The sequence below is a fragment of the Palaemon carinicauda genome, chromosome 22 (assembly GCF_036898095.1).
Source record: "Palaemon carinicauda isolate YSFRI2023 chromosome 22, ASM3689809v2, whole genome shotgun sequence".
In the NCBI taxonomy this organism is placed as follows: Eukaryota; Metazoa; Arthropoda; class Malacostraca; order Decapoda; family Palaemonidae; genus Palaemon; species Palaemon carinicauda.
The window spans coordinates 68,970,022-68,994,703 of record NC_090746.1 but is presented as its reverse complement, the minus strand read 5'-3'; the positions used below and the strand labels follow the sequence as shown (position 1 = coordinate 68,994,703).

At 49.6% G+C, this 24,682-nt stretch overlaps 1 protein-coding gene across 2 annotated transcripts in view; it reads right to left on the bottom strand.

The window, feature by feature from the left end:
* LOC137616531 (coiled-coil-helix-coiled-coil-helix domain-containing protein 7) overlaps positions 1–24,682 on the bottom strand; it is an 83,816-nt gene that overhangs the window by 44,435 nt on the left and 14,699 nt on the right. For both annotated transcript variants that reach the window (XM_068346371.1, XM_068346372.1), the window contains exon 3: positions 7,802–7,900. In XM_068346371.1, the coding sequence (XP_068202472.1) occupies positions 7,802–7,900 (99 nt within the window). The remainder of the gene's footprint in view (positions 1–7,801; positions 7,901–24,682) is intronic.

Genomic DNA, 24,682 nt, shown 5'->3' with positions numbered 1-24,682 from the left:
GACGAGAAGCGGGGTTTCCAACGTGGTAAGGCCGTTGACTCAATATCATGGCCAGATACTCCAGATGTTGAGGCAGAGGAAGAGAAGGCTCCAAGCAAAATACCATGAGCCCACACTCATGGTAAGCATCCGGAAGCTTGTCCCGGCGCTGAAGAAGGTCGAACCCGAGCCTACCGGAGTTGACCAGCCCTCCAAACAGCAGAGGAGGCGGAAGCCTGCACCTGAGCGGCCAAGAGGAAGGCAGGGAGAGTTCTCTGGGGAAACAAACCTGCTATGCCACGGCGGGATAGCCACACTGCATCATAAGCAGGAATACTTGCAGTCTAGGCTGAATTCGACGAGCACCCTGGAAGATGGATGGAATGGAAACTGAAAGTACCCGTCCTTCCGATCCAGGGTTTAAGGAGTCCTGTCGCCTCGTTACCAGTCTGATCGATTCTGCTGGTCTACGCTGGCCGAAGTTTGTTCGACAAACTTGATCAGGGCTGAGAGGTCGACTACGGACATCCCCTCTCAGATCCTTTCTTACAAGAAAGGATCGACTGAGGAGGCCGGGGGTGAAGCCGTCGATGATCCTAAGGAAGATCTTCGCCTAAGGTATGGATCATTCTGCCCAACCGGGCAACTCTGCTGACGCTATGGCATAGAGGTTCAGAGACACTGAATTCGCTGACAGAGACGGCAGGCGCGATATCCTTGGCTGATCACAGAGATTGTGCGGGAATGGGCATCGGGAAGCTGTCATTCGGATGAGTAACCTTAAGCATCCTCCCAGCGAAAAACCTGCAATCCTAGAGTTCGTGAACTCCTTTTAGGACTATGCCCCCCCGGGGGAGTCTCCCGTGCCATCTGTTCCTGACAGGAGGAAACTGCAATTGGACACCTTGTCCCAGTTGTCGTAGCCGATAACTTAGGCCGACGTGGTTGAAAGAAAAGGGCGCTAGAGCCCTGCAGAGTCTGGAAGAAAGCGCCTTGGAGGAGTGAAAACGGAAGTCGATTTCCTCCGCACAGCCGCTGTCTAAGTCTCTGTCCTTGGGCACAAACAAACTCTTCTCAAGGATGGAAGGGTGTCTGAGGTCGTCGACCTCCACAGATGAGACATCCGAAGGAAGCCCTCAGTCAGCGCGTCCAGATGGTACAACATCGAGCTTGTCCGCAAGTTAGATACTTAACGACGAAAGGCCAAGGTGCCTGAGCTTGAGAGGAGGAAAGTACCCATGATCTTCCTGTAGCTTCCTTGAACCAAACCTCGGGCCGTAACCGAGGAGGGAAAGAACCTGGTAAGCTCCCAGAGGAAGGGGTAAGCAGTCACCCCTTGTCCGATGGAGAAATCTCGAACGGAAAGCCCCCCCCCCCCGCCAAAAATCCTTCCAGGGAATGACGGGGATGGGCTAACCCAGGTTCAGGAAAGAGGAGTGTTGCTCAGATCTCCCTTAAGTTTCTCCTATTCTTGCAAGTGCCATGCTCTGCGTTTACGGGGTGAGGCCGTGTTCTGGAAATACGCTCCAGAAGAACTCGCCAGGCTGGCCATGCTGCGAAAACCCCATTGGGAATCGTGGTCGCAATCGCCCTGGAGCTCGCGCGACGGTAATTCAAAGAATTTCGCGTGGGCGAACGTGGAAGCGCCCATGCGCGGTAACGCAAATGAAGGTGAGCGAAGGAGCGCAGAAGGAGGGCGAGAGTGGTAGGAAGGGCGAGAGCTGGTGGTCGGCAAGCGATAACCCATAGACGAGCAATGGATACTGCAAGAAATAAGCCGACGTTGGTTCGCGCGTGGGCGAACATTGGAGAGCATGGGCGCGGACGCGCATGAGCGTAGACGTGCAGGCACGTGGCCGTGTGGGCGCGCAGGCGAATGGTCGCGCGGGCGAGCGGTCGCGCGGGCGAGCGGTCGCGCGGGCGAGCGGTCGCGTGGGCGAGCGGTCGTGAGGGTGGGCAGGTGGATGAGCGCGAGTCCGAGGCGGCGAACGCAAGCGTTAGCGCGATGGCGAGGAAACGCGCTGCCGCGTGGGCGAGGAAGACTGCTGGCGATATGGATCAACAAGCGATCGGTGGTGAGCTGGTGAGCGCTAACGCGCAGGTTGGCGATGGCGCGTTGTGTTATGCCGTCGCAATGGTCGAGCAGCATGCGCAGGTGAGCGATCGTGCGTTAGCGAGCAATATGCGAAGGTGAGCGATCGCGAGCAGCATGTGCAGGAGGGCGATCGCGCGATGGTGATCAGCATGCGCAGGGTCGCGCGATGGTGATCAGTATGCGCAGGGTCGCGCGATGGTGATCAGCATGCCAGGGTCGCGCGATGGCGATCAGCATGCGCAGGTGGGCGGTCGCGCGATGGCGAGCAGCCTCTGCAGGTGAGCGATCGCGCGATGGCGAGCAGCATGCGCAGGATAGCGCGATGGTGAGCAGCATCCGCAGGTGTGCGGTCGCACGATGGCGATCAGCATCCGCAGGTGAGGGTCGCGCGATGGCGATCAGCATCCGCAGTTGAGGGTCGCGCGATGGCGATCAGCATCCGCAGTTGAGGGTCGCGCGATGGCGATCAGCATCCGCAGTTGAGGGTCGCGCGATGGCGATCAGCATCCGCAGTTGAGGGTCGCGCGATGGCGATCAGCATCCGCAGATGAGGGTCGCGCGATGGCGATCAGCATGCGCAGGTGAGCTAGTAGCTGGCGAACCATGTTCCTTCAGAAGAGTTGGAGAACGTTGGCGTGCCGGCTGTAACACACGCGGGCGATCCGGAGATCGCCGAGAGACAGGTGATCGCTGGCGAGCTGATGATCGCTGACGAGCAGAAGGCTACGCATGGAAGCCTGCGCATAGAAGAAGAGTCCTTGACCCCGACCTGAACCGAAGTTCTAGATCGCGAGGGGAAACGTGGGCGCACAGGGCGCGTAACAGGAACCAACAGGAACAGCAGGGATGATCATCATGAAAGCGCTGACGAACAGGAGAGCGCTGATGAGCAGAAGAGCGCCTGTGCGCTAACACTGAGCAGGAGCAGGAGAGAACACAGCAGAAGGGCGCGCAGGGAAACCCTGACACGCAAGGGAAGAACCCCCGTGGGAGGCAACCCTTAGCCCCGAAGGGATCGTTGTCCGCCGGGAGACTGATGTCCGTCGGAAGACCGCTGACCGTCGGGAAGACCGTTGTCCATCGGGAAGACCGTTGCCCGTCGGAAGACGAGATCAGACTGCTGTCCATCTGCACCAAGGCGGAAGATCGAGAAAAAGGAGTTGTAGGCTGCAAACGGAGATTCAAAAAGGCGCCTCAAGCACCCTTATAGGGAGATGAGAGGCCCTTACGACGAGGCGGACGGTGGGCCTTACGGCGAGGGAGGCCAACAGCAACAGCAACAGAAGAAACCTCCGAAGAGGAGTCTCTATGAGTGTACTCTCTCGCGAACGAAAGAGAAACACTTCGTAGAAGAGACTGGTCAGCCAGTGACCTAAAAGGAGCAATCCACCGAAGAGGAGCTCCTGCAGTTGCCCAGCCCCTTGAGCGAAACTGCAGGTGTGACCACTCAGCACCAAGAGCATAGTCGCACAAAAAAAAGGCAAGAGAAGAACCCCCCGAAAGGGGAAAAACTCAAGCCTGGACAGGAAAAACTTCCCTCGGAAGGAAAGTTACCCGCCCAAGGAGGCAAGCCTCCTGAGAGTTCTAAAATGAACTGGAGAGCTGTCCGTCGTCACGGGAGTACTTCCAGTAGAAGGAGACACGCCCCTGACGAAAATACAAGGGGGGAGGCAGCAACAGCCGAATTCCCAGGACTCAACAAGACAGCTCACACCGTTGCCATATTACAGAAACGAACTAGATCGGTAACTGTAAAAAAAAATAAAACAAATAATATTAGTACACATTCATTCCCCCGGGAAGGATCCGAAGAGGAATCCCGAGGGAAAAGAAACAAGAATTACACAACAGGCACGTGCCCTCACAACCACTTACACTCACGGAAGGAGAGCTGTAACCAAAACAGAATTATAACAATTATAATTATGTAACTATGTAATTATGTAATTTAAAAATGAATGAACACTAAAGAAAGAACGAAAACCCCGAAAGGAATCATTCTACAAGCTGAAAAACAAAAAACAATTACAATTAGATTCATAACTAATTGAGACAAACGTACGGCGTAGCAACCCCCCCAACGGAAAGGAAGCTACAAGGGCGTAGTAACACGTAGTAAAAGGGTGAACGACCTCAAGAGAGAGAGAGAGAGAAAGACATAAGTCAAACTCGATTGCCACCCATAAAATTACGCCGTGGTGGCCTAACTGCCGAGGACTCCACGTAGATATCGTACACTACACACATAACTCTGAAAAGGAAATTTACTTATTTCTATACTCAAATATATATACAAACATGAAAACATGTTTACATATATATTGAGTAAATGAAAAGTAAGCGATTAAGTAAAGACAAAACAAACAATGGCTGCCAAGAGAGGACCAAGACAGAGATGTCTGTCACAGTCCGAGCCAAAAGTGAAAGTGAGCATTCATCTGTGTGTGAGGGGGAGGAGGGGTAGCTAGCTACCACTCCCCTACCCCCCCGCTAACTAGCGCGGGGGTAATACACCCTCGTTAAATTCTAATGGCTCGCCATTTCAGCTGCGCTAAAAGGTAACCCCCCTCTGTAAATAGCGTGGTTTGTATTTCGGTTACGGAAAAAATGAGATTTTAGATAAAAATGACAAATTCAGAGATAATTTGTATTTTTCCTAATGACATAAAATTTTTGCTATTTATTAGGGGGTATTACTTTCGGTGAAGCTGAAAGGACAAGCCATTAAAATTTAGCGAGGGCTAGCTACCCATCCCGCTAGTTAGTGGGGGGGAGGGTGGTAGCTTGCTACCCCTCCCACTCACACACCTGTGACTGAGCTCACTTTGCTTGGAGGTAGGACTTCAAGGGGGATAGGGTTGGCGGGTAAGTTTGTATAAATAGCTAAAGGGGTGTATCATTAAGAAAAATGCAAGTTACTGTATCTCCGAATTTGTCATTTTTTCCGTAACTGGAATACAAACCTACGCTATTTATTAGGGGTGACTCATACTGTACATTAGGAGGGTGGATGTTCCTGCCAAACTGGCTATTTGGCTATCCAGAGGCGTCTTATTTTAAATAGGCAGGTACCAAAAAGAAGGAGTCGTTACACCTCGCTAAACCTTGCTATGCAAGGTTTGCGGCCTACACAAGCTGTGTGTTGAGATAAGCAGTGTGACTGTCGTGGTTGAGGTCAACATGTGCAGAGAACCCTAGTTGCTGCTTTCCCCATGAGAGGGGAGGATGACGAAATGAAAAAGAGCCAGTCACTCCTTTTCATTCACACAGACTAAAGCTGGGTAACAGTGCCCACAACCTTCTGCTACTTGTCTAATAAGGAGCTTGAGGAATTCAACCAGCTGTTGTGCAGCCACCACAGGACCAATAGGGATCGTATCGCGTTCCTGTGGGACATGTCTTGCAGGTAATGGACTGTGAAAGTTGCCTGATACATTCACACCCTTGCTTGTAGAATCTGCATCACAGAGTAATCTGCTTGAAGGCAAGGGGCATAACTATGCCCCTGACATCGTGGGTCGACGTGTTGGAGGAGGACCTGGATTCAGAGTGTAATTGATGACTCTGAATCCAGCAGAGGTGGTGTTTTTTGATGATCCTTCTCTTGTCTCTCCCGGTGCTGATGACAAGCGAAGGCACCTGGGTGGATTTGCTGTTCTCTTGATGTAGAGCCCCAAACCGGGTACAGTAACAGATGATCTGGATTGTCAGTTACAGAGCGGAGACTCATCCGGAAGGGGTCGAATCTAGGATCCGTCGCCTCTGGAGGCTGCGTCTTGGCAACAAACCCAGGGACAAAACTGAACGTTGCCTCTCACCCTCTCCTTGAATGGGCGATGTCGAATGACAGACCATGAAGTTCATTGACCCGTTTGGCCACGGTCAAAGAGAGAAGTAACACTGTCTTCTAAGCCAGGTGAAGATATGTTGCCTGGTGAAGTGGTTCGTAGGGAGGTCTCCTTAAAGATTGGAGAGCTCAAACCATGTTCTGAGGGGGAGGTCTCAATTCCGACTGAGGTAAGGCAAGTTTGTAAGTCTGTATGAGTAAGGAAAGATCTAGCGATGAGGGGATGTCCTTTCCTTTCAGTTTTGAAGGCGAGGCTCAAGGTTGAGTGACTGTCTTTCACTGCCGAAATAGTCACTCTGGGCTGGGAGTTCTTCTCATCTTGAGAAAGGGTCTTGTGACCAAAGCCTCGTTATCCTATCTTTGACGAGAAGGTTTTTGTGGAGATTGGTGTCTAGACTCATTTCCAGATATACCAGTCTTCTGAGAGGGAAGTAGGGAAGACTTCCCAAGGTTTACCATGATCACCAGATCTTGGTAAAAAACCTTTAGAAGTTAACGGAGGATACGGAGGCCGATCCTGCGAGCCCAGAATGAGTGCTGAGGAAAGACCGAAGCACAGTGCCCTGAAATGGTATTTCTTGTTGTCTAGACTGAATCTCCTACACAGTACTTCCTTGAAGATGAATGGTTTGGATCCTGGAAGTATGCGTCCTTTACGTCCAGCGTGCACCTGTGGTCTTACCCTTTGTTCCAACTTCTCCAACATGGGGTGGACATCGGCAAAAAGGGCCAGCTCCTTGCAGATCCTTTCGCAAAGGAGTTTGTTGACGCTGTTTAGCTGACAGAAGTGGGTAAGGCAACGCTTGACCTTACCATGTGCCCTGACGGGGTTGATGCTATTCCTTAGAACAGCATTGTTCTGGCCAACGTTAACTAATGGTCAAGGGCTGGGTATCGTGGCAACTGTGCAGGTAAAGAGTGTTCGCGAGTAGTCACCTGCTGACAAGCCGATGAAGGGGTCTGTCGATCCCCTGCCGATCGCTTTACTGAATCGGTGTAATGGCGAACGGCGAGTAGCTAGAAGTGTGTTGTTTGCTTTCCGATCTAGGGAACAACGGGCAGAGGTTGACTAGAGAGTCTGGCCCTGGCAAGCCGGACACAGAAAGTGGGGTCTATCTCTAAGAAAGACATGAACGTACCGCAGGGGCGGCCTTCGGGACCAGGACAAGTACGCATGGGACTCCAAATGCACACATAACCTGCAAAGAAAAGAGAATAAGGTTAGTATCAAGGCAAGTCAAAAACCGGGAGAGAGCGACAGAGTGTGTGTTCTTTACCGAGCTAGAAAGCTAAGTGGTTGCTCAGCTCAGGTGTGTGAGTGAGGGGGTAGTTGGGCTACCCCCAACCCCCACCCGCTAAGTAGTGGTTGGGGTAGTTATCCCTCACTAAAATTATCATGGCTCGTTCTTTAAGCTTCGCCGAAAGTAATAACCCTATAAATAGCAAATGGTTTGTATTTGGACAAGAACCACTATACAGTTACCAACCAACTCCTTTAATACAGAAGGAAAACCCAGTATTCATGAAAAAAATAAGATAAAGATTACTGTGCTGCTATGATGTCTTCATTCGTCAGACTTCCTGGCCTTTTTGGCAAATCGGGGCTTTCACAAATATTGCAACCCTCAAACTATGAAGTCTTTGTTACATCACACATCTAGTTTATACTGTACATGGCTACTGATACCTGAATGACTGTGATACAGAGTTTCAAATATTTTATACCAAAGTTTCTAGTTTTATTTCCTTAATCTTAACTCTGTTGCAAACGGGATAAAATATTTACAAAGTTATAGAGTCAGACACTTTTTGTACTGTGCTCTGAATGAAAAAAAGCAACTAAATAATAGGCATCATACTCAAGTAGTAAGAAATCTTACCCAAAAATCCTGGCATTTTTTATAATTTTCAAAATGCCATCCGCACTTGTTCCGGTCATAGTCATTATCTTCCAAACACTTCAAGGACATAGTATGTTCCTGCAAACATAGAAGTGGAACAGTAAAAAATAATTCATTCCCACTAACTACGGTATAAGCAACTACCCGTACTGATATTATACAAAATTCCAGGGTACCTTTCATCATTAAAATGTTATTTTTATTAGTAAAATAAATTTTTGAATATACTTACCCGGTGATCATATAAGCTGTCAGCTCTGCTGCCCGACAGAAAAACCTAAGGACAAAATACGCCAGCGATCGCTATACAGGTGGGGGTGTACATCAACAGCGCCATCTGTCGAGCAGGTACTCAAGTACTCCATGTCAACACAGAACCAATTTTCTCCTCGGCCCACTGGGTCTCTATTGGGGAGGAAGGGAGGGTCCTTTAATATATGATCACCGGGTAAGTATATTCAAAAATTTATTTTACTAATAAAAATAACATTTTTCAATATTAAACTTAGCCGGTGATCATATAAGCTGATTCACACCCAGGGGGGTGGGTAGAGACCAGCATTATATGTTTACATTTAAGAGCTAAGTATTTTGTATTTCATTTTAGCAGTTATTCAAAATAACAAACATAAAATAAATAAGTACCTGGTAAGGAAGTCGACTTGAACAATTACTCTGCCTTTTTAAGTACGTCTTCCTTACTGAGCCTCGCGATCCTCATAGGATGCTGAGCGACTCCTAGGAGCTGAAGTATGAAGGGTTGCAACCCATACTAAAGGACCTCATCAAAACCTCTAATCTAGGCGCTTCTCAAGAAAAGAATTTGACCACCCGCCAAATCAACCAGGATGCGAAAGGCTTCTTAGCCTTCCGGACAACCCAAAAACAACAATAAAAAACATTTCAAGAGAAAGATTAAAAAGGTTATGGAATTAGGGGAATGTAATGGTTGAGCCCTCACCCACTACTGCACTCGCTGCTACGAATGGTCCCAGGGTGTAGCAGTTCTCGTAAAGAGACTGGACATCTTTAAGATAAAAAGACGCGAACACTGACTTGCTTCTCCAATAGGTTGCGTCCATTATACTCTGCAGAGATCTGTTTTGTTTGAAGGCCACTGAAGTTGCGACAGCTCTAACTTCATGTGTCCTTACCTTCAGCAAAGCATGGTCTTCCTCATTCAGATGGGAATGAGCTTCTCGTATCAACAGTCTAATATAATAGGAAACTGCATTCTTCGACATAGGTAAAGAAGGTTTCTTAATAGCACACCATAAAGCTTCTGACTGTCCTCGTAGAGGTTTAGTTCGTTTTAAATAGAACTTAAGAGCTCTAACAGGGCACAAGACTCTTTCTAGTTCATTTCCAACCAAATTGGAAAGGCTTGGAATATCGAACGATTTCGGCCAAGGACGAGAAGGTAGTTCGTTTTTGGCTAGAAAACCAAGCTGCAAAGAACATGTAGCCGTTTCAGATGAAAATCCGATGTTCCTGCTGAAGGCGTGTATCTCACTGACTCTTTTAGCTGTAGCTAAGCAGACGAGGAAAAGAGTCTTCAAAGTGAGATCTTTAAAGGAGGCTGATTGTAGTGGCTCGAACCTTTCTGACATAAGGAATCTTAGTACCACGTCTAAATTCCAACCTGGTGTGGCCAAACGACGCTCCTTCGAGGTCTCAAAAGACTTAAGGAGGTCCTGTAGATCTTTGTTGTTGGAAAGATCTAAGCCTCTGTGACGGAAGACTGCTGCCAACATGCTTCTGTAACCCTTGATCGTGGGAGCTGAAAGAGATCTTTCCTTCCTTAGGTATAAAAGGAAGTCAGCTATCTGAGTTACAGAGGTACTGGTTGAGGATACTGATACCGACTTGCACCAGCTTCGGAAGACTTCCCACTTCGACTGGTAGACTTTAAGAGTGGATGTCCTCCTTGCTCTAGCAATCGCTCTGGCTGCCTCCTTCGAAAAGCCTCTAGCTCTCGAGAGTCTTTCGATAGTCTGAAGGCAGTCAGACGAAGAGCGTGGAGGCTTGGGTGTACCTTCTTTACGTGTGGCTGACGCAGAAGGTCCACTCTTAGAGGAAGTGTTCTGGGAACGTCCACTAGCCATTGCAGTACCTCGGTGAACCATTCTCTCGCGGGCCAGAGGGGAGCAACCAACGTCAACCTTGTCCCTTCGTGAGAGGCGAACTTCTGCAGTACTCTGTTGACAATCTTGAACGGGGGGAATGCATAAAGGTCTAGATGGGACCAATCCAGAAGAAAGGCATCTATATGAACTGCTGCTGGGTCCGGGATCAGCGAGCAATAAATTGGGAGCCTCTTGGTCATCGAGGTTACAAATAGATCTATGGTAGGTTGGCCCCACAAGGCCCATAGTCTCTTGCATACATTCATGTGAAGGGTCCATTCTGTTGGGATGATTTGACCCTTCCGGCTGAGGCGGTCTGCCATGACATTCATGTTGCCTTGAATGAACCTCGTTACTAGAGACAGGTTTAGATCTCTTGACCAGGTGAGGAGGTCCCTTGCGATCTCGTATAACGTCATCGAATGAGTCCCTCCTTGCTTGGAGATGTACGCCAAGGCTGTGGTGTTGTCGAAGTTCACCTCCACCACCTTGCCTAGAAGGAGGGACTTGAAGCTTCTCAAGGCCAGATGAACTGCCAGTAGCTCCTTGCAGTTGATATGTAACGCTCTTTGATCCGCGTTCCACGTGCCCGAGCATTCCCGACCGTCTAATGTCGCACCCCAGCCCGTGTCCGATGCGTCCGAGAAGAGAACGTGGTTGGGGGTCTGAACAGCCAGTGGCAGACCCTCTCTGAGGTGAATGTTGTCCTTCCACCAAGTCAGTGAAGACTTCATCTTCTCGGAAATAGGGATCGAGACCGCTTCTAGCGTCTTGTCCTTTCTCCAGTGAACAGCTAGATGAAATTGAAGGGGTCGGAGGTGCAGTCTCCCTAACGCAAAGAACAGGTCCAGTGATGAAAGCGTCCCTATCAGACTTATCCACTGTCTGACTGAACATCGGTCCTTCTTTAGCATGTTCTGGATGCATTCTTGGGCTTGACTGATTCTGGGGGCCGACGAAAAAGCCCGAAAAGCTTGACTCTGAATCTCCATTCCTAGGTACACTATAGTTTGGGATGGGACGAGTTGGGACTTTTCCATATTGACCAGGAGACCCAATTCCTTGGTCAGATCCAGAGTCCATTTTAGATTCTCCAGACAGCGACGCTTGACGAAGCTCTTAGAAGCCAGTCGTCCAAATAGAGGGAGGCTCTGATGTCTGCTAAATGCAGGAATTTGGCAATATTCCTCATCAGTTTCGTAAAAACAAGAGGTGCCGTGCTTAGGCCAAAGCACAGGGCTTGAAATTGGTATACAACCTTCCCGTAAACGAACCTTAGAAAAGGTTGGGAATCTGGGTGGATGGGGACGTGAAAGTAAGCGTCCTTGAGGTCTAAAGAGACCATCCAGTCTTCCTTCCTGACCGATGCTAGAACCGACTTTGTCGTCTCCATGGTGAACGTCTGCTTTGTGACAAAGACATTCAGAGCACTGACGTCTAGCACCGGTCTCCACCCTCCTGTCTTCTTCACGACTAAGAAGAGACGGTTGTAGAAGCCCGGGGATTGATGGTCCCGGACTTTGACTACCGCTCCCTTTTGTAGTAAGAGAGACACCTCTTGCTGCAAAGCTAGTCTCTTGTCCTCCTCTCTGTACCTGGGAGAGAGGTCGATGGGAGTTGTTGCTAGAGGGGGCTTGCGCAAGAATGGAATCTTGTACCCCTCTCTGAGTAACTTCACAGATTGTGCGTCTGCGCCCCTGTTCTCCCAGGCCTGCCAGTAGTTCTTGAGCCTGGCTCCCACTGCTGTCTGAAGAAGGTGGCAGTCAGACTCTGCCTCTAAAGGACTTGGAACCTTTCTTCTTGCTCCCACGTTGACCTTCGGCACGAGCACCTCCTCTGCTGGAGGCTCTGCCACGAAAGGGCGGAATGAACCTTGACGCTGGAGTATCCATCCTGGGTCTAGACACGGAGGGCAAAGGGGTGGCTTTGCGTGCGGATGACGCAACCAGGTCATGTGTGTCTTTTTGAATCAAGGAGGCAGCAATCTCCTTGATCAACTCCTCAGGGAAGAGGCACTTCGAGAGAGGAGCAAACATAAGCTCCGATCTTTGACATGGGGTTACTCCAGCTGACAAGAAGGAGCAAAGGTGTTCCCGTTTCTTGAGGACCCCGGAAACGAAAGAAGCCGCAAGCTCACTAGAACCATCCCGTATGGCTTTGTCCATGCAGGACATTATGAGCATGGAAGTTTCCTTGTCAGAAGGGGAGGTCTTCCTGCTCAACGCTCCCAAACACCAGTCCAAAAAGTTAAAAACTTCGAACGCTCTGAATACTCCTTTCATCAGATGGTCTAAATCCGAAGGAGTCCAACAAATCTTGGAGCGTCTCATGGCCAGCCTGCGGGGAGAGTCTACAAGACTTGAGAAGTCGCCCTGGGCAGAGGCAGGAACTCCCAAGCCGAGAACTTCTCCCGTGGCATACCAGACGCTAGATCTGGAAGCAAGCTTGGCAGGGGGAAACATGAAAGCTGTTTTCCCAAGTTGCTTCTTGGACTGCAACCAATCTCCCAGCACTCTTAAAGCTCTCTTGGATGAGCGGGCGAGGACGAGCTTCGTAAAGGCAGGTGCGGATGACTGCGTGCCTAAAGCGAACTCAGAGGGAGGAGAGCGTGGTGCTGCAGACACAAACTGATCAGGATATAAATCCTTGAACAGTGCAAGCACTTTCCTAAAGTCCAAGGAGGGAGGCGTGGTCTTGGGTTCGTCGATGTCCGTGTGCGGGTCGTCAAGATGTGCAGCGTCGTCATCATCAGAGAGTCCATCGTCTGAATGTTGAGGAGGAAGCGGCAAAGGAGTAGGAATCAGTTGGTCGGCTGAGTCCGGCAGCACGGGTGCATGCGTGACTGCACTGGACGCAACGTCATGGAACTGTTGGTCAGTCTGTGAGCTGGCAACAACCATAGCTGTGTGGGGAAGCAAAGCTTCTACTCCTGACTGACTAGTCTGCTGCGGGCGAGTAGCGGTAACCACAGTGGGTTGCGGAGGTAGACGCACAGCGTCAAAACAAAGCAACTTAACTCCACCCTCCTGTTGTTGTGGTACGGAGGGTTCCGTGCGTCTGTGAACGTCAACGTGCGGCTGGCAGGGTACACTGCTCATGGGTGGTGGGACTCTCACAGCTGGAGTGCGGGAGAAGGTAGCCTCAGCGTCTACTGTACGCACAACCGTGGTTGGTTGTAGGCTAACGGGTGCAGCGTCAACCTTCTCCGCACGATACTCCTGCATAAAAGATGCTAACTGTGTCTGCATAGACTGTAGCAAAGACCACTTAGGGTCTACAGCAGCAGGTGCGGCAACAGACGGTGTTACTGCCTGTTGAGGTACCACTTTGCCTCTCTTAGGAGGTGTGCAGTCATCGGAAGACTGCAGCGAGTCCGAACTGACCCAGTGGCTACACCTGGGCCGTTGGACTTGCGCGGAAGGGACCTTGCGTTTGAGAGGCCGTGAGACCTTGGTCCATCGTTTCTGGCGAGAAACCTCTTCCGCAGACGAGGAATGAACGGGCTCTCTCGTCTTCTTGTGGGTGGGGCGATCTTGGCAAGATACGTCCGAAACCACGGAGGGAACGTCTGTCCGCTGATTAAAGCCTGTCGAACCCTTTGGTCGTACGACATTGCTTCTCCCCTGGGCTTGGGAGCTTGCAAGAGGTCCCGGACTGGGAGGACGACAGGCACGAACAGACGCACCCTCAAGCGCAACACTAACACTTTTCACAGCACTACCACTCACTTCACTTCCCACTGCACTTTTACCCTTCAACTCCCTGACGTCAGCCATGAGTTGGTTGCGGTCACTCGCCAATGACTCGACTCTCTCACCCAGAGCCTGGATGGCACGCATCATATCTGCCATCGAAGGTTGTTGAGTGCTAGAAGGGGGATCAGGAGTAACCACTATAGGGGAAGGAATAGGTTGTGGGGCATGGGGAGAGGAAAAATCAACTGAGCGAGATGAACTCCTCCTGACTCTATCTCTCTCTAGCCTACGTGAATATTTAAGGAATTCGAGAAAATCGAATTCCGAAAGCCCAACGCATTCCTCACACCGATCTTCCCATTGACAGGATTTACCCCGACAATTGGAACAAATGGTGTGAGGATCGATAGAGGCCTTCGGAAGACGCCTAAAACAGTCCCTAGCACTACACTTCCTGTATTTAGGGACTTGAGAAGGGTCAGCCATCTTGAATTAGTCAAAGGGGAAATTCAAAATCTATCCAAGTCGTCAACAAATAATCCAAAATTCAATCAAAGAATGCAAGGGAGTATTGAAGATAACCTCTGCAAAGCGAAAGCTAAAAACTAGAAATGAGTACTTCACCAAAAACTGTGAAAATCAATCCAGTAAGCAACAGCGTATTTAGTAGGTCTTGCCAGTGGCACGACAGAGAGAAAATTGGTTCTGTGTTGACATGGAGTACTTGAGTACCTGCTCGACAGATGGCGCTGTTGATGTACACCCCCACCTGTATAGCGATCGCTGGCGTATTTTGTCCTTAGGTTTTTCTGTCGGGCAGCAGAGCTGAAAGCTTATATGATCACCGGCTAAGTTTAATATTGAAAATTCAATCATGAAAAAATTGGAAACCATTTAATATATAATAATTGCATATTGAAAAATACCAAACACAAGCTCTGTTGAATATAACAAAAACAATAAAAATGCATCAGAATTTCTATCTGATTCTGACTCAAAACATAAATCAATACTGTACAGTATATCATAATGCTAATTATCACAGAATAAATTCCTAATGAGAAAGATGTATTAGATTACCCATCCATCTACCAAGCCACTTCCCCAAATTTTGGGAGGTAGCCAACATTAAAAAAAAAAAAAAAAAAAAGTGGGGGGAACTTTCCTTCTCTTCGGTCCTCCCACCCTGACTAGGGATTCATCTGAGTTTGGTTGGTACTGCTAAGGTACCACAGCCCACTCTACCCCATTATCCACCACAATTGAAACTTCATATGCCAAATCTCCTATTGCTACTACCTCAGCGGTAACCTATTTCATGCACGCTCTTTTGCCTCTCTCACATCTACCCTTCTATCACCTAGAGCTTTCTTTACTCCATCCATCCACCCAAACCTTGGCCTTCCTTTTGTATTTCTCCCATCAACTCTTGCATTCATCACCTTCTTCAGCAGACAGCCATTTTCCATTCTCTTTACACGGCCAAACTACCTCAACACATTCATATCCACTCTAGCCACCAATTCATTTCCTACACCAGTTCTCACCCTTACTACTTCATTCCTAGCCCTATCTAATCGAGGGACACCAGCTATACACTTCAGACACATTCAATTTTTGTCTCCGTCACTTTCATTCTCCACAACTTCAATCAATACATCACAGTTGCTTGAATTACTTTCTCACACACTCTCTCTTTAAATTCATTGCAAACCCTCTATTTTTCACCACTCTCTTCACTGCCCCTAACACTTTGCATCCTTCATTCACTCTCTGACGTACATCCTCTTTCCACTCCACCATTTGTAACAACAATAGACCCAAAGTACTTAAACTGATCTACTTCCTAATATGACTCTCCATTGAACATGACATTCAACCTAGCACCACCCTCCCTCCTCATGCAACTTATAACCTTAATATTACCCACATCCCTTCTCTCACACACACTCCCAAACTCTCGCTAATTGACCCAGGTTCTCCTCTGAGTTGGCAATCAATACCATATCATCCGCAAACAAAAACTGATTCACCTCCCACTCATGATCACTCTATCTATCAGTTTCAATCCTTGACAAAACGCTCAAGCATTCACCTCTTATAACTTCATCAACAAACAAATTGAATAATCATGGCGACATCACACCCCTGCCTCAGTCCGACTCTCACTGGAAAACACTCACTCACTTCATTTCCTGTCCTTACACATGCTTTACTGCCTATATATAAACTCTTCATTGCCTGCAACAACTTTCCATTAATTCCATATAACCTCATCACATTCTACATCGCTTCCCTATCAACTTTATCATAATCTTTCTCCAGATCCATAGATGCAACATTCAACTTATCGTTTGCCAAGTATTTCTTGCATATCTGTCTTACTGTAAAAATTTGATCCATACATCCCTTACTTCTTCTAAAGGTTCTAATATTGCACCCTCTGTTTTATCCTTAATCCTATTAATTAACATTCAATAATACACTTTTCCAACTACACTCGACAAACTAATACCCCTTGAATTACAACACTCGTGCACATCTCCCTTACCTTTGTATAGCGGAACAATACACGCACATAACCAGTCCACTGGTATCACTGGTAACATCCCATCCATCCATATACCAAAGGCACTTCCCCCAATTTTGGGGGGTAGCCGACATCAACAAGAACAAAACAAAAAAGGGGACCTCTACTCTCTATGTTCCTCCAGCCTAACCAGGGACTCAGCCGAGTTCAGCTGGTACTGCTAGGGTGCCACAGCCCAACCTCCCACATTTCCACCACAGATGAAGCTTCATACTGCTGAGTCCCCTACTGCTGCTACCTCCGCGGTCATCTAAGGCACCGGAGGAAGCAGCAGGGCCTACCGGAACTGCGTCACAATCGCTCGCCATTCATTCCTATTTCTAGCACGCTCTCTTGCCTCTCTCACATCTATCCTCCTATCACCCAGAGCTTTCTTCACACCATCCATCCACCCAAACCTTGGCCTTCCTCTTGTACTTCTCCCATCAACTCTTGCATTCATCACCTTCTTTAGCAGACAGCCATTCTCCATTCCCTCAACATGGCCAAACCACCTCAACACATTCATATCCACTCTAGCCGCTAACTCATTTCTTACACCCGTTCTCACCCTCACCACCTCGTTCCTGACCCTATCTACTCGAGATACACCAGCCATACTCCTCAGACACTTCATCTCAAACACATTCAATTTCTGTCTCTCCATCACTTTCATTCCCCACAACTCCGATCCATACATCACAGTTGGTACAATCACTTTCTCATATAGAACTCTCTTTACATTCATGCCCAACCCTCTATTTTTTACTACTCCCTTAACTGCCCCCAACACTTTGCAACCTTCATTCATTCTCTGACGTACATCTGCTTCCACTCCACCATTTGCTGCAACAACAGACCCCAAGTACTTAAACTGATCCATCTCCTCAAGTAACTCTCCATTCAACATGACATTCAACCTTGCACCACCTTCCCTTCTCGTACATCTCATAACCTTACTCTTACCCACATTAACTCTCAACTTCCTTCTCTCACACACCCTTCCAAATTCTGTCACTAGTCGGTCAAGCTCACTAACAATTCAAGTACAGTCACTCCTTTCCTTTAACATCTCAGTCCTCACACCCTCATACCAGGTGCTTTTCTTGCACTCGTTTCATCCAGTGCTCTATTCACATCCTCTCTTGCAATCTCTCATTCTCATCTTCCATTACTGGAACCTCAACAATTGCTACAGCAATTATACTTACCTCCCTATTTTCATCAAAATTCAACCTTTAAAAATATTCAGCCCACCTTTTCCTTGCCTCCTCTCCTTTCAACAACCTTCCATTTTCATCTTTCATTGTGTCTTCACTTCTTAATCCACCCTTCCTTACTCTCTTCACTTCTTTCCAAAACTTCTTATTCTCTTCATACGAACGACCCAATCCCTGGACCCATCTCCAGTCAGCCGCCCTCTTTGCCTCAGCTACCTTACGTTTTACTTCCACATTTTTTCTCGCTATATCTTTCATACTACTGTATTATATTAAAAAGAAATAAAATTCAAGACAAATGGTTTTGTTTTAATACAATACCCTCTTGGTATTTGAGCATCTACCGCTATTTTTAATTATGATACAATATTAGCTGACCTACGATACACAGCCTTCTGCATTCCTTCGCTACATTAGTACAAAATTTCCTGAAATGGTAAATAAGACCTGCTTTTTTAATGTAAAACATTTACTGTATAAATAATTACCTTGAATCCCAGCAATTGCTAAAGTAGAAGCTTTTAAAGTATATGAAATGTCATCCAAGTGTGTGTAAATATAGGTTTGCAAAATTATATTACAATAGCAATTAGTATTAACAGGATATAAAAGACAAAGTAAATCATTCTGACAACCATTAACTTTCACGAGGAACACCCAGACCGCTCTCCTAATATAACAGTTAAATGTGAAGTATTAATATACAAGAATAATCACAATCGCTGATACAAAGCTTTGTGTATTTTATATAAAAATAAACTTACCCTTGTAAAATGAGCATATTTGAAAATTCATCAGAACTACAAAACCAACAATCTAAATATGTAAATTAACAATTTATCAATAATTTTCACTGCATTTTTCATTCAATGAGGATCATCGAAGCCATGATGTCAAAAATGTCATCACTGGCGTAAGACATCTTTTGTATGAAAAATACCTCGGCAGACATGCCTGACTGACTAAATAAATATTTTGGTAAAAATGCCAAACTTATTACAGCAATCCAGCATGGAATACTGTAAACACCCCCATACCATGCATAGGCCATATAGACCAAAGTTCACCAATAATAGCTTATCAACATGGTGTTACTCACAAAAATTAGCTTTATAAAACTTTCGAGACAAACCATTGATATCCAAAACTAAGCTTAGCAAGGAACACAAAATCACAAATTTTAAGTAATTTGTATTTTTCCTAACAGTACTTACCTCGAACTACTTTCTTAGGAGTATCTGGGATCTCCTCCCAACCGACCAGAATTTTGTGTAGTTTACCCTATCTCCGTTTTCTATGCAGGGGAACCTCTGGCGGAGGAATACGCGCCATGAGGCGACCCGGGGTCAGAGAGCGTGCTCGCTCAGGTCTCGACCTCCAGTAAGTTTCTGATAGATAGGTTTCTAAGAAGTCCTGTAAGACACTCGGGGTAGGATGGGTGGGCCATAACCCGAAAGTAGTTCGAGGTAAGTACTGTTAGGAAAAATACAAATTACTTAAAATTTGTGATTTGTACCTACACGGAGTACTTACCTCGAACTACTTTCTTAGGAGACTTATACTTTAGGAAGGTGGGAGTGGCCTTCCGGACCTAGAGACCGTTGACGAAGAGAAATAGACGAACCTAGATAGGAGGCTAGGTTCTGCCGACCCAAAAATAGAAACGAGAAATTAGGGAAAACTACGCAAAAAACTATCTTAGTGTCTAAGTAACTCCCCTCTGTAAAAGTCCTCGGAGACGTATTCATTCACTGACAGTGTATCCCATGGAAGGTGAAGGAATCAAGGGTCATGTAGGGGAAGGGTGATAAGGGGGAAAAGGTAAGGAAGGAACCTGTGTCTCTTAGACTTACCACCCACGGCTTCCCCGGGGCTACACCTTAAATCTTCTGGAGTGCAGAAATGACGGGACAAAGCGAGAACCCGTCCAAGGATTTCCTCAAACATTCCTTTAGGTAGTGAGCCGTAAAGGTGGACTGCCTTGACCACGTGCCTGCTCTCAGGATCTGGCCCACTGCCATGTTCCTCTCGAAGGCCAGCGAAGTACTCAGGCCTCTAATGTCATGAGGTCTAGGCTTTCCCGGAAGGGAGACCCCCGAACTGTCGTAGGCTCTCATGATTACCTGCCGCAGCCAGAAGGAGATCGTGTTCTTAGAGACCGCCTTCTTCACTAGTCCTGAGGAGACGAACAGACTCTTGGTCTCGGGGCGAAATCTGGCCGTTCTCTCTAGGTACTTACATACCGCTCTGACTGGGCACAGTAGCAAGTCCCTCGGGTTGTCCGAACGCGGGATTGCTGGCACTGAGAACCCTTCAAACCTAGAGTCCCAAACAGCTGGGTTCTGAGTCTCGGCTACGAAGTTAGGCAAGAACCTGAAAGTTGCTTCTCGCCACCCCTTCGAGTGTGAGACCTCATAAGACAGCCCATGGATCTCACTTACTCTCTTCGCCGATGCAAGGGTTAACAGGAAGACCGTCTTGAGGGTGAGCTCCTTGTCCAGGATATCTTTGAGAGGCTCGAAGGGAGGTTCTGAAAACATTTTCAGCACTCTAGCCACATCCCACTGGGGAACCCTAGTGGCCTGGGGGGAACACAACTGCTCGAAGCTCTTGATGAGCATCGAGATATGTCTGGACGCTCCTAGGTCGATGCCCTTCAGGAGGAAGACTTGGCCCAGCGCCGCTCGGACTCCTTTGATGGCTGGTATGGACGTGCCCACTTCGTCCCTCAGATAGACCAGGAAGTCGGCTATTTCATGAATGGAGGCCACTAACGGCCTGATGTTCTTCGAGGCGCACCACTTCGCAAAGGTAGCCCACTTTGCTTGGTATACTGCGACCGAGGACCGTCTTAGGTAACCTGACATCCTTGTTGCAGTCTTCGACGAATATCCTTCCTTCCTCAGGAGACCCTCGATAACCTCCATGCGTGTAGGAGGAGGGACCGAGGGTATTCGTGAAACCTTTGGAAGTGAGGTTGCTGGAAAAGGTCTGGCCTGTCCGGAAGGGGCCAAGGTGGAAGGAGCGCCAGTTCCTTTAGGTCTGCGAACCATTCTCTCTCCGGCCACCAGACGCTACCAAAGTCATCCACAGGTTGTTCGCCCGCCTCACTCTGTTGAGGACTTGTCTGAGCATCCCGAAGGGGGGGAAGGGGTATACGTCGAGATTGTCCCAAGGATGTTGAAAGGCGTCCTCGAACGCTGCTGTTGGATCTAGCACAGGAGAACAAAACACGGGGAGCTGTACGTTTAGCCTCGTGGCGAAGAGGTCTATTACCGGAGAGCCCCACTTCAGGATGATGGTCTGGGCCACTCTTGGGTGTAGGGACCATTCCGACCCTACTACTTGACCCATCCTGCTAAGGCCGTTGGCTGGGACGTTCTTCTTTCCCGGAATGAACCTGGCCGTGATCTTGATCTGTTCCTCCTCTGCCCATTCCAGGAATTCCGTTGTGAGACTGCACAGCTCCTTTGACTTCAGTCCTCCTTGCTTTTTCACATAGGCCACCACCGTGGCGTTGTCGCACATCAGAGCCACGGTGTTTCCCCGGAGTAGATGGACGAATTCTCGGCATGCCCTTTGCACGCCCATCAGTTCTAACACATTTATGTGCCGGCTCCTCTCCTCGAAGTCCCATTTCCCTTTCGCTGACTTGTCGAGAAGATGGGCTACCCAACCCTCCTTGGATGCGTCCGTGAACAGCAGCATCTCCGGAGGGTCGACTGTGAGGGGCATTCCTTTGAGGGTGTTTGTCCTGACGTGCCACCACTTCAGAACTTCCTCCGTCTCTGGGGACACCGGGACTATCTTGTGCGGGGAGTCCCTCTGGTTCCAGTGCTCCTTCAGGTTCCACTGAACACCCCTGAGTTTGAGCCTCCCCTGGGGGACCAACTTTTCCAATGACACGAGGTGGCCTATCAATCTTTGCCAGTCCTTGGCTCTCCTAGGCGGGCCCGTTAGGAAGGGCCGGAGTATCTGATCTAGGTCGTCTAGCCTCTCCGAGGAGGGGAAGGCTCTCGCCAACCAGGAGTCTAGAACCATCGCTAGGTAGGTCATCCTGGTGGAGGGTATCAGATGTGACTTTTCCAGGTTGATGGTGATACCCAAGACACCGCAGAACCGCAGAAGCTTCGCGCCTTGCTCCCTCTGAGGCTGAAAGCAACAACCAGTCATCTAGGTACCGAATCAGGCGGATGCCCTGTTCGTGTGCCCAGGCTGAAACTGTTGCGAAGACCCTCGTGAAGACCTGAGGAGCTGTCGACAGTCCAAAGCAGAGGTTCCTGAATTGTAACGTCTGGGTACCCCATTTTACTCCTAGGAACTTCCTGCTGGAGGGGTGGACAGGGATCTGGAAGTAGGCGTCCTTGAGGTCTATGGACATCATGAAGTCCTCTTCCCTCAAGGCCGCCAAAACCAACTTCAGGGTGTCCATCTTGAACTCGGTCTTGCACACGAACTTGTTGAGGGCTGAGAGATCTATGACCGGTCTCCAGCCCCCTGTCGCTTTCTTCACCAGGAAGAGCCTGCTGTAGAACCCCGGTCCTGGATTCTTGACTGGCTCTACTGCCCCTTTGGCGAGCATGGCCGAAACTTCCTCCTGCAATGCTGTTCTTCTCAAGGGGTCCTTGGGCGCCAACCACTCCACCTGTTGGTCCGGGATCAGAGGGGGCGGTTCTGTTAGGAAGGGCAACCTGTACCCTTCCTTCAGTACTGCTACGGTCCACGGATCTGGTCCGTGGTCCCGCCAAGCTTGCCAAGAGTGTTTGAGGCATCCCCCTACCTGAGGCTTCGGCAGGAGTAGGGAGCCTCCTTCCTATCTCTTTTGAGAGGCACGGGTGGAACGTCCTCTCCTGGAGTTAGAGTGGGTTGGCCTGAAGTTCGATTGTGGGGCCGAAGTACCCCTACAAGAGGGCTGCGAAGGCTGGTGCCAAGACACCGACGGGGTGTCCCTTCTAGGCTGGATCGGCGAGGTGCGGGATGGGTGAGAGACATCCGAAGAGGATCTCCTGTGGGCAGGTCGTCTTGCCGGTGGGGGTCTGGGCTCTCCCTCTTCCTTAAGCTTCCTGACCCTCTCCATAGTCTCTTCTACTGCCTTTAGGGGGAACACCGATCCGCCCCACAGAGGTAAGTTCCTCAAGGCTCTCGCCTCTCTGTCTGGTAGTCTCCTAACCAGCTTGCTCAGGACTGTGTCCCTCTTCTGCAGGACCCAGTTGGCTGCCTGAGAGAGGGGCTGGTATGAGAGGAACTTGAGTGCTTTCCCACCCGCACTAATCAGTTCCCTCAGCAAGGACTGATTCTCGGGGACGGAGAGGTCGTGAGAAGCCTGAAAGCCTACCAACGTGCAGGCCCACTAGTCCAACCATAAAGATACGTATACTAAATCCAGGGCCATATCCTCCATCATGGAGGTTTCTGCCGGAGAAAAACACTGGAGCGGAGGATGCCCTATCTTCAGCCGCCCCCTGGTTCAGGATAGCAATCGCTGGCTCAACCGTACAGGGACCTCCGCGGCGCCCCTCCGGGAGATAAAAGCGTTTCTGCGTTTTAAGTCCCTGGAGGAGTTTGGAGGCGCTCTGATTCCTGGGCGTGTCCGCCTGGCTGGCTAAGAACCTATCTATGTGGTCCATACCCAGCCTAACGTCCCTCGCCAGGGGAAGAGCCAGAGAAGGCCTCTGCTGCACAGGGTTATCCACTAGCCTGCTAAGTCCGGAGAGCCAGGCTTCATCTGCCGAGGGTTTCGGCTCATCCTGCCTAAGATGCCGCCTGATGAGGGCTAAGACCTTCCTATAGGTGGAGACCTCGTCTGTCGAACATTCTCCCCCATCTACGAGGCCTTCGGCTAACTGGTCCTCCGCCTGAGTAGGCACGTCGATGACGGAGCGTTCCGCGTGAGGTGGAGGCATCTTTTTCTCGTGGCGAGCCCTTGGCGGCTCGACTCGCTGAGCGGGCAGCTCCGCTGGGACGAGAGTAGCCGTCGTGGGTCTACTCCCTCCTGCGGAGATCCATAGAGCTGTGGGCTTCCCCATGTTAGCTAGTTGGTTCTTTCGTTCAGGGCGGGCCGTCGAAGAACCAGAGGCCGGGACAAGGCTGCCAGTCCGAAGGGGCGACTCTCTCCGCTGGGCGGATGAAGTCGGAACCTTCGCGGACTTATGCCTGTCAACTGAGACTTAGTGCGACGACTTCTGTCGATGATCGGGTCTGCTGGAGGAGCCGTACCGCGAGGGTGGTGAAGGAGCTCTAGGGAGCCAGCCAGAGGTACTCGGGGCTGCTGAAGCTCCTAGGAGGTGGCTACGGGGGATGGTGACTCGCACCCATTCGCCTTTTGACGAACGGCTCCTCTTGTGCTTCCTCCTAGGGGATCTGGAACGTCTCCTGGCGTGGCGTGATCGGGAACGGGACCTCTTCCTGCGGGACCTCTCCCGTCTCCTCCTCGAGTTCCTCGGACCTTCGTCCTCCGAGGAGAAAGAGTACGACCAGAAAGAAGAGACCGATGACTGGTAGGAACGCGAACCTGCTGAATCGTCCGAAACGTCCCGAGTTCCTGGTGGATCTTCGTGCCGGTCCGCTGGGGAAGAAGGTTGAAGAAAGACGGGCGGGAGCGTTGCCGACGGCGCCAGGGGAGAGCGAAGCACCTTCTTGCGGACAAACTAGGTGTCAAACTCCTCCTCCAGTCTCATGGGCGACGTGAAGGACGTCCTCGGCGGCGCCCACGTGAGGGGGTCCGAACTCGGCGAATCTTCCTTCTCTGCGTCTCCCCCGGCCGCTGACGTACCTGAAATGTAGACCCAAGATGCGGGGGAAGAGGCCGTAGCGGGCTTCCCCCACATAGGATCGTCGGTAGAGACGGGCCCTGCTGGCACCAGGACCTCGTCTCCCGAACACACTCCCGTCCCTCCCTCAGGCCCCCCACTTGCCTGAACCGTCACAACATCCCCACCAACAGACATCACAGACTCCTGGGGAAGAGCAATGGGCCGCTTCCCCGCAACGGACTTACCTCGTCCCCAACTCTGGGTAGGGGAAGGTGGCAGAGAAGCCCTCTCCGAAGAGGCATCGGGCGAAGCAAGAGGTGAGGCAATGCTGGACTTCTTCGGCGATCTCTTGGTAGCCTTCTTCTTCTTGGTGCCGTAGCGCACCCACTGTATTTTGTTCCAGGACTCACACTCCGGACACGTGGCTGTAGGGGAACACAAACTGCCCCTACATGACGAACACAAAGAGTGGGGGTCGACTTTCGGCTTGGAAAGAAA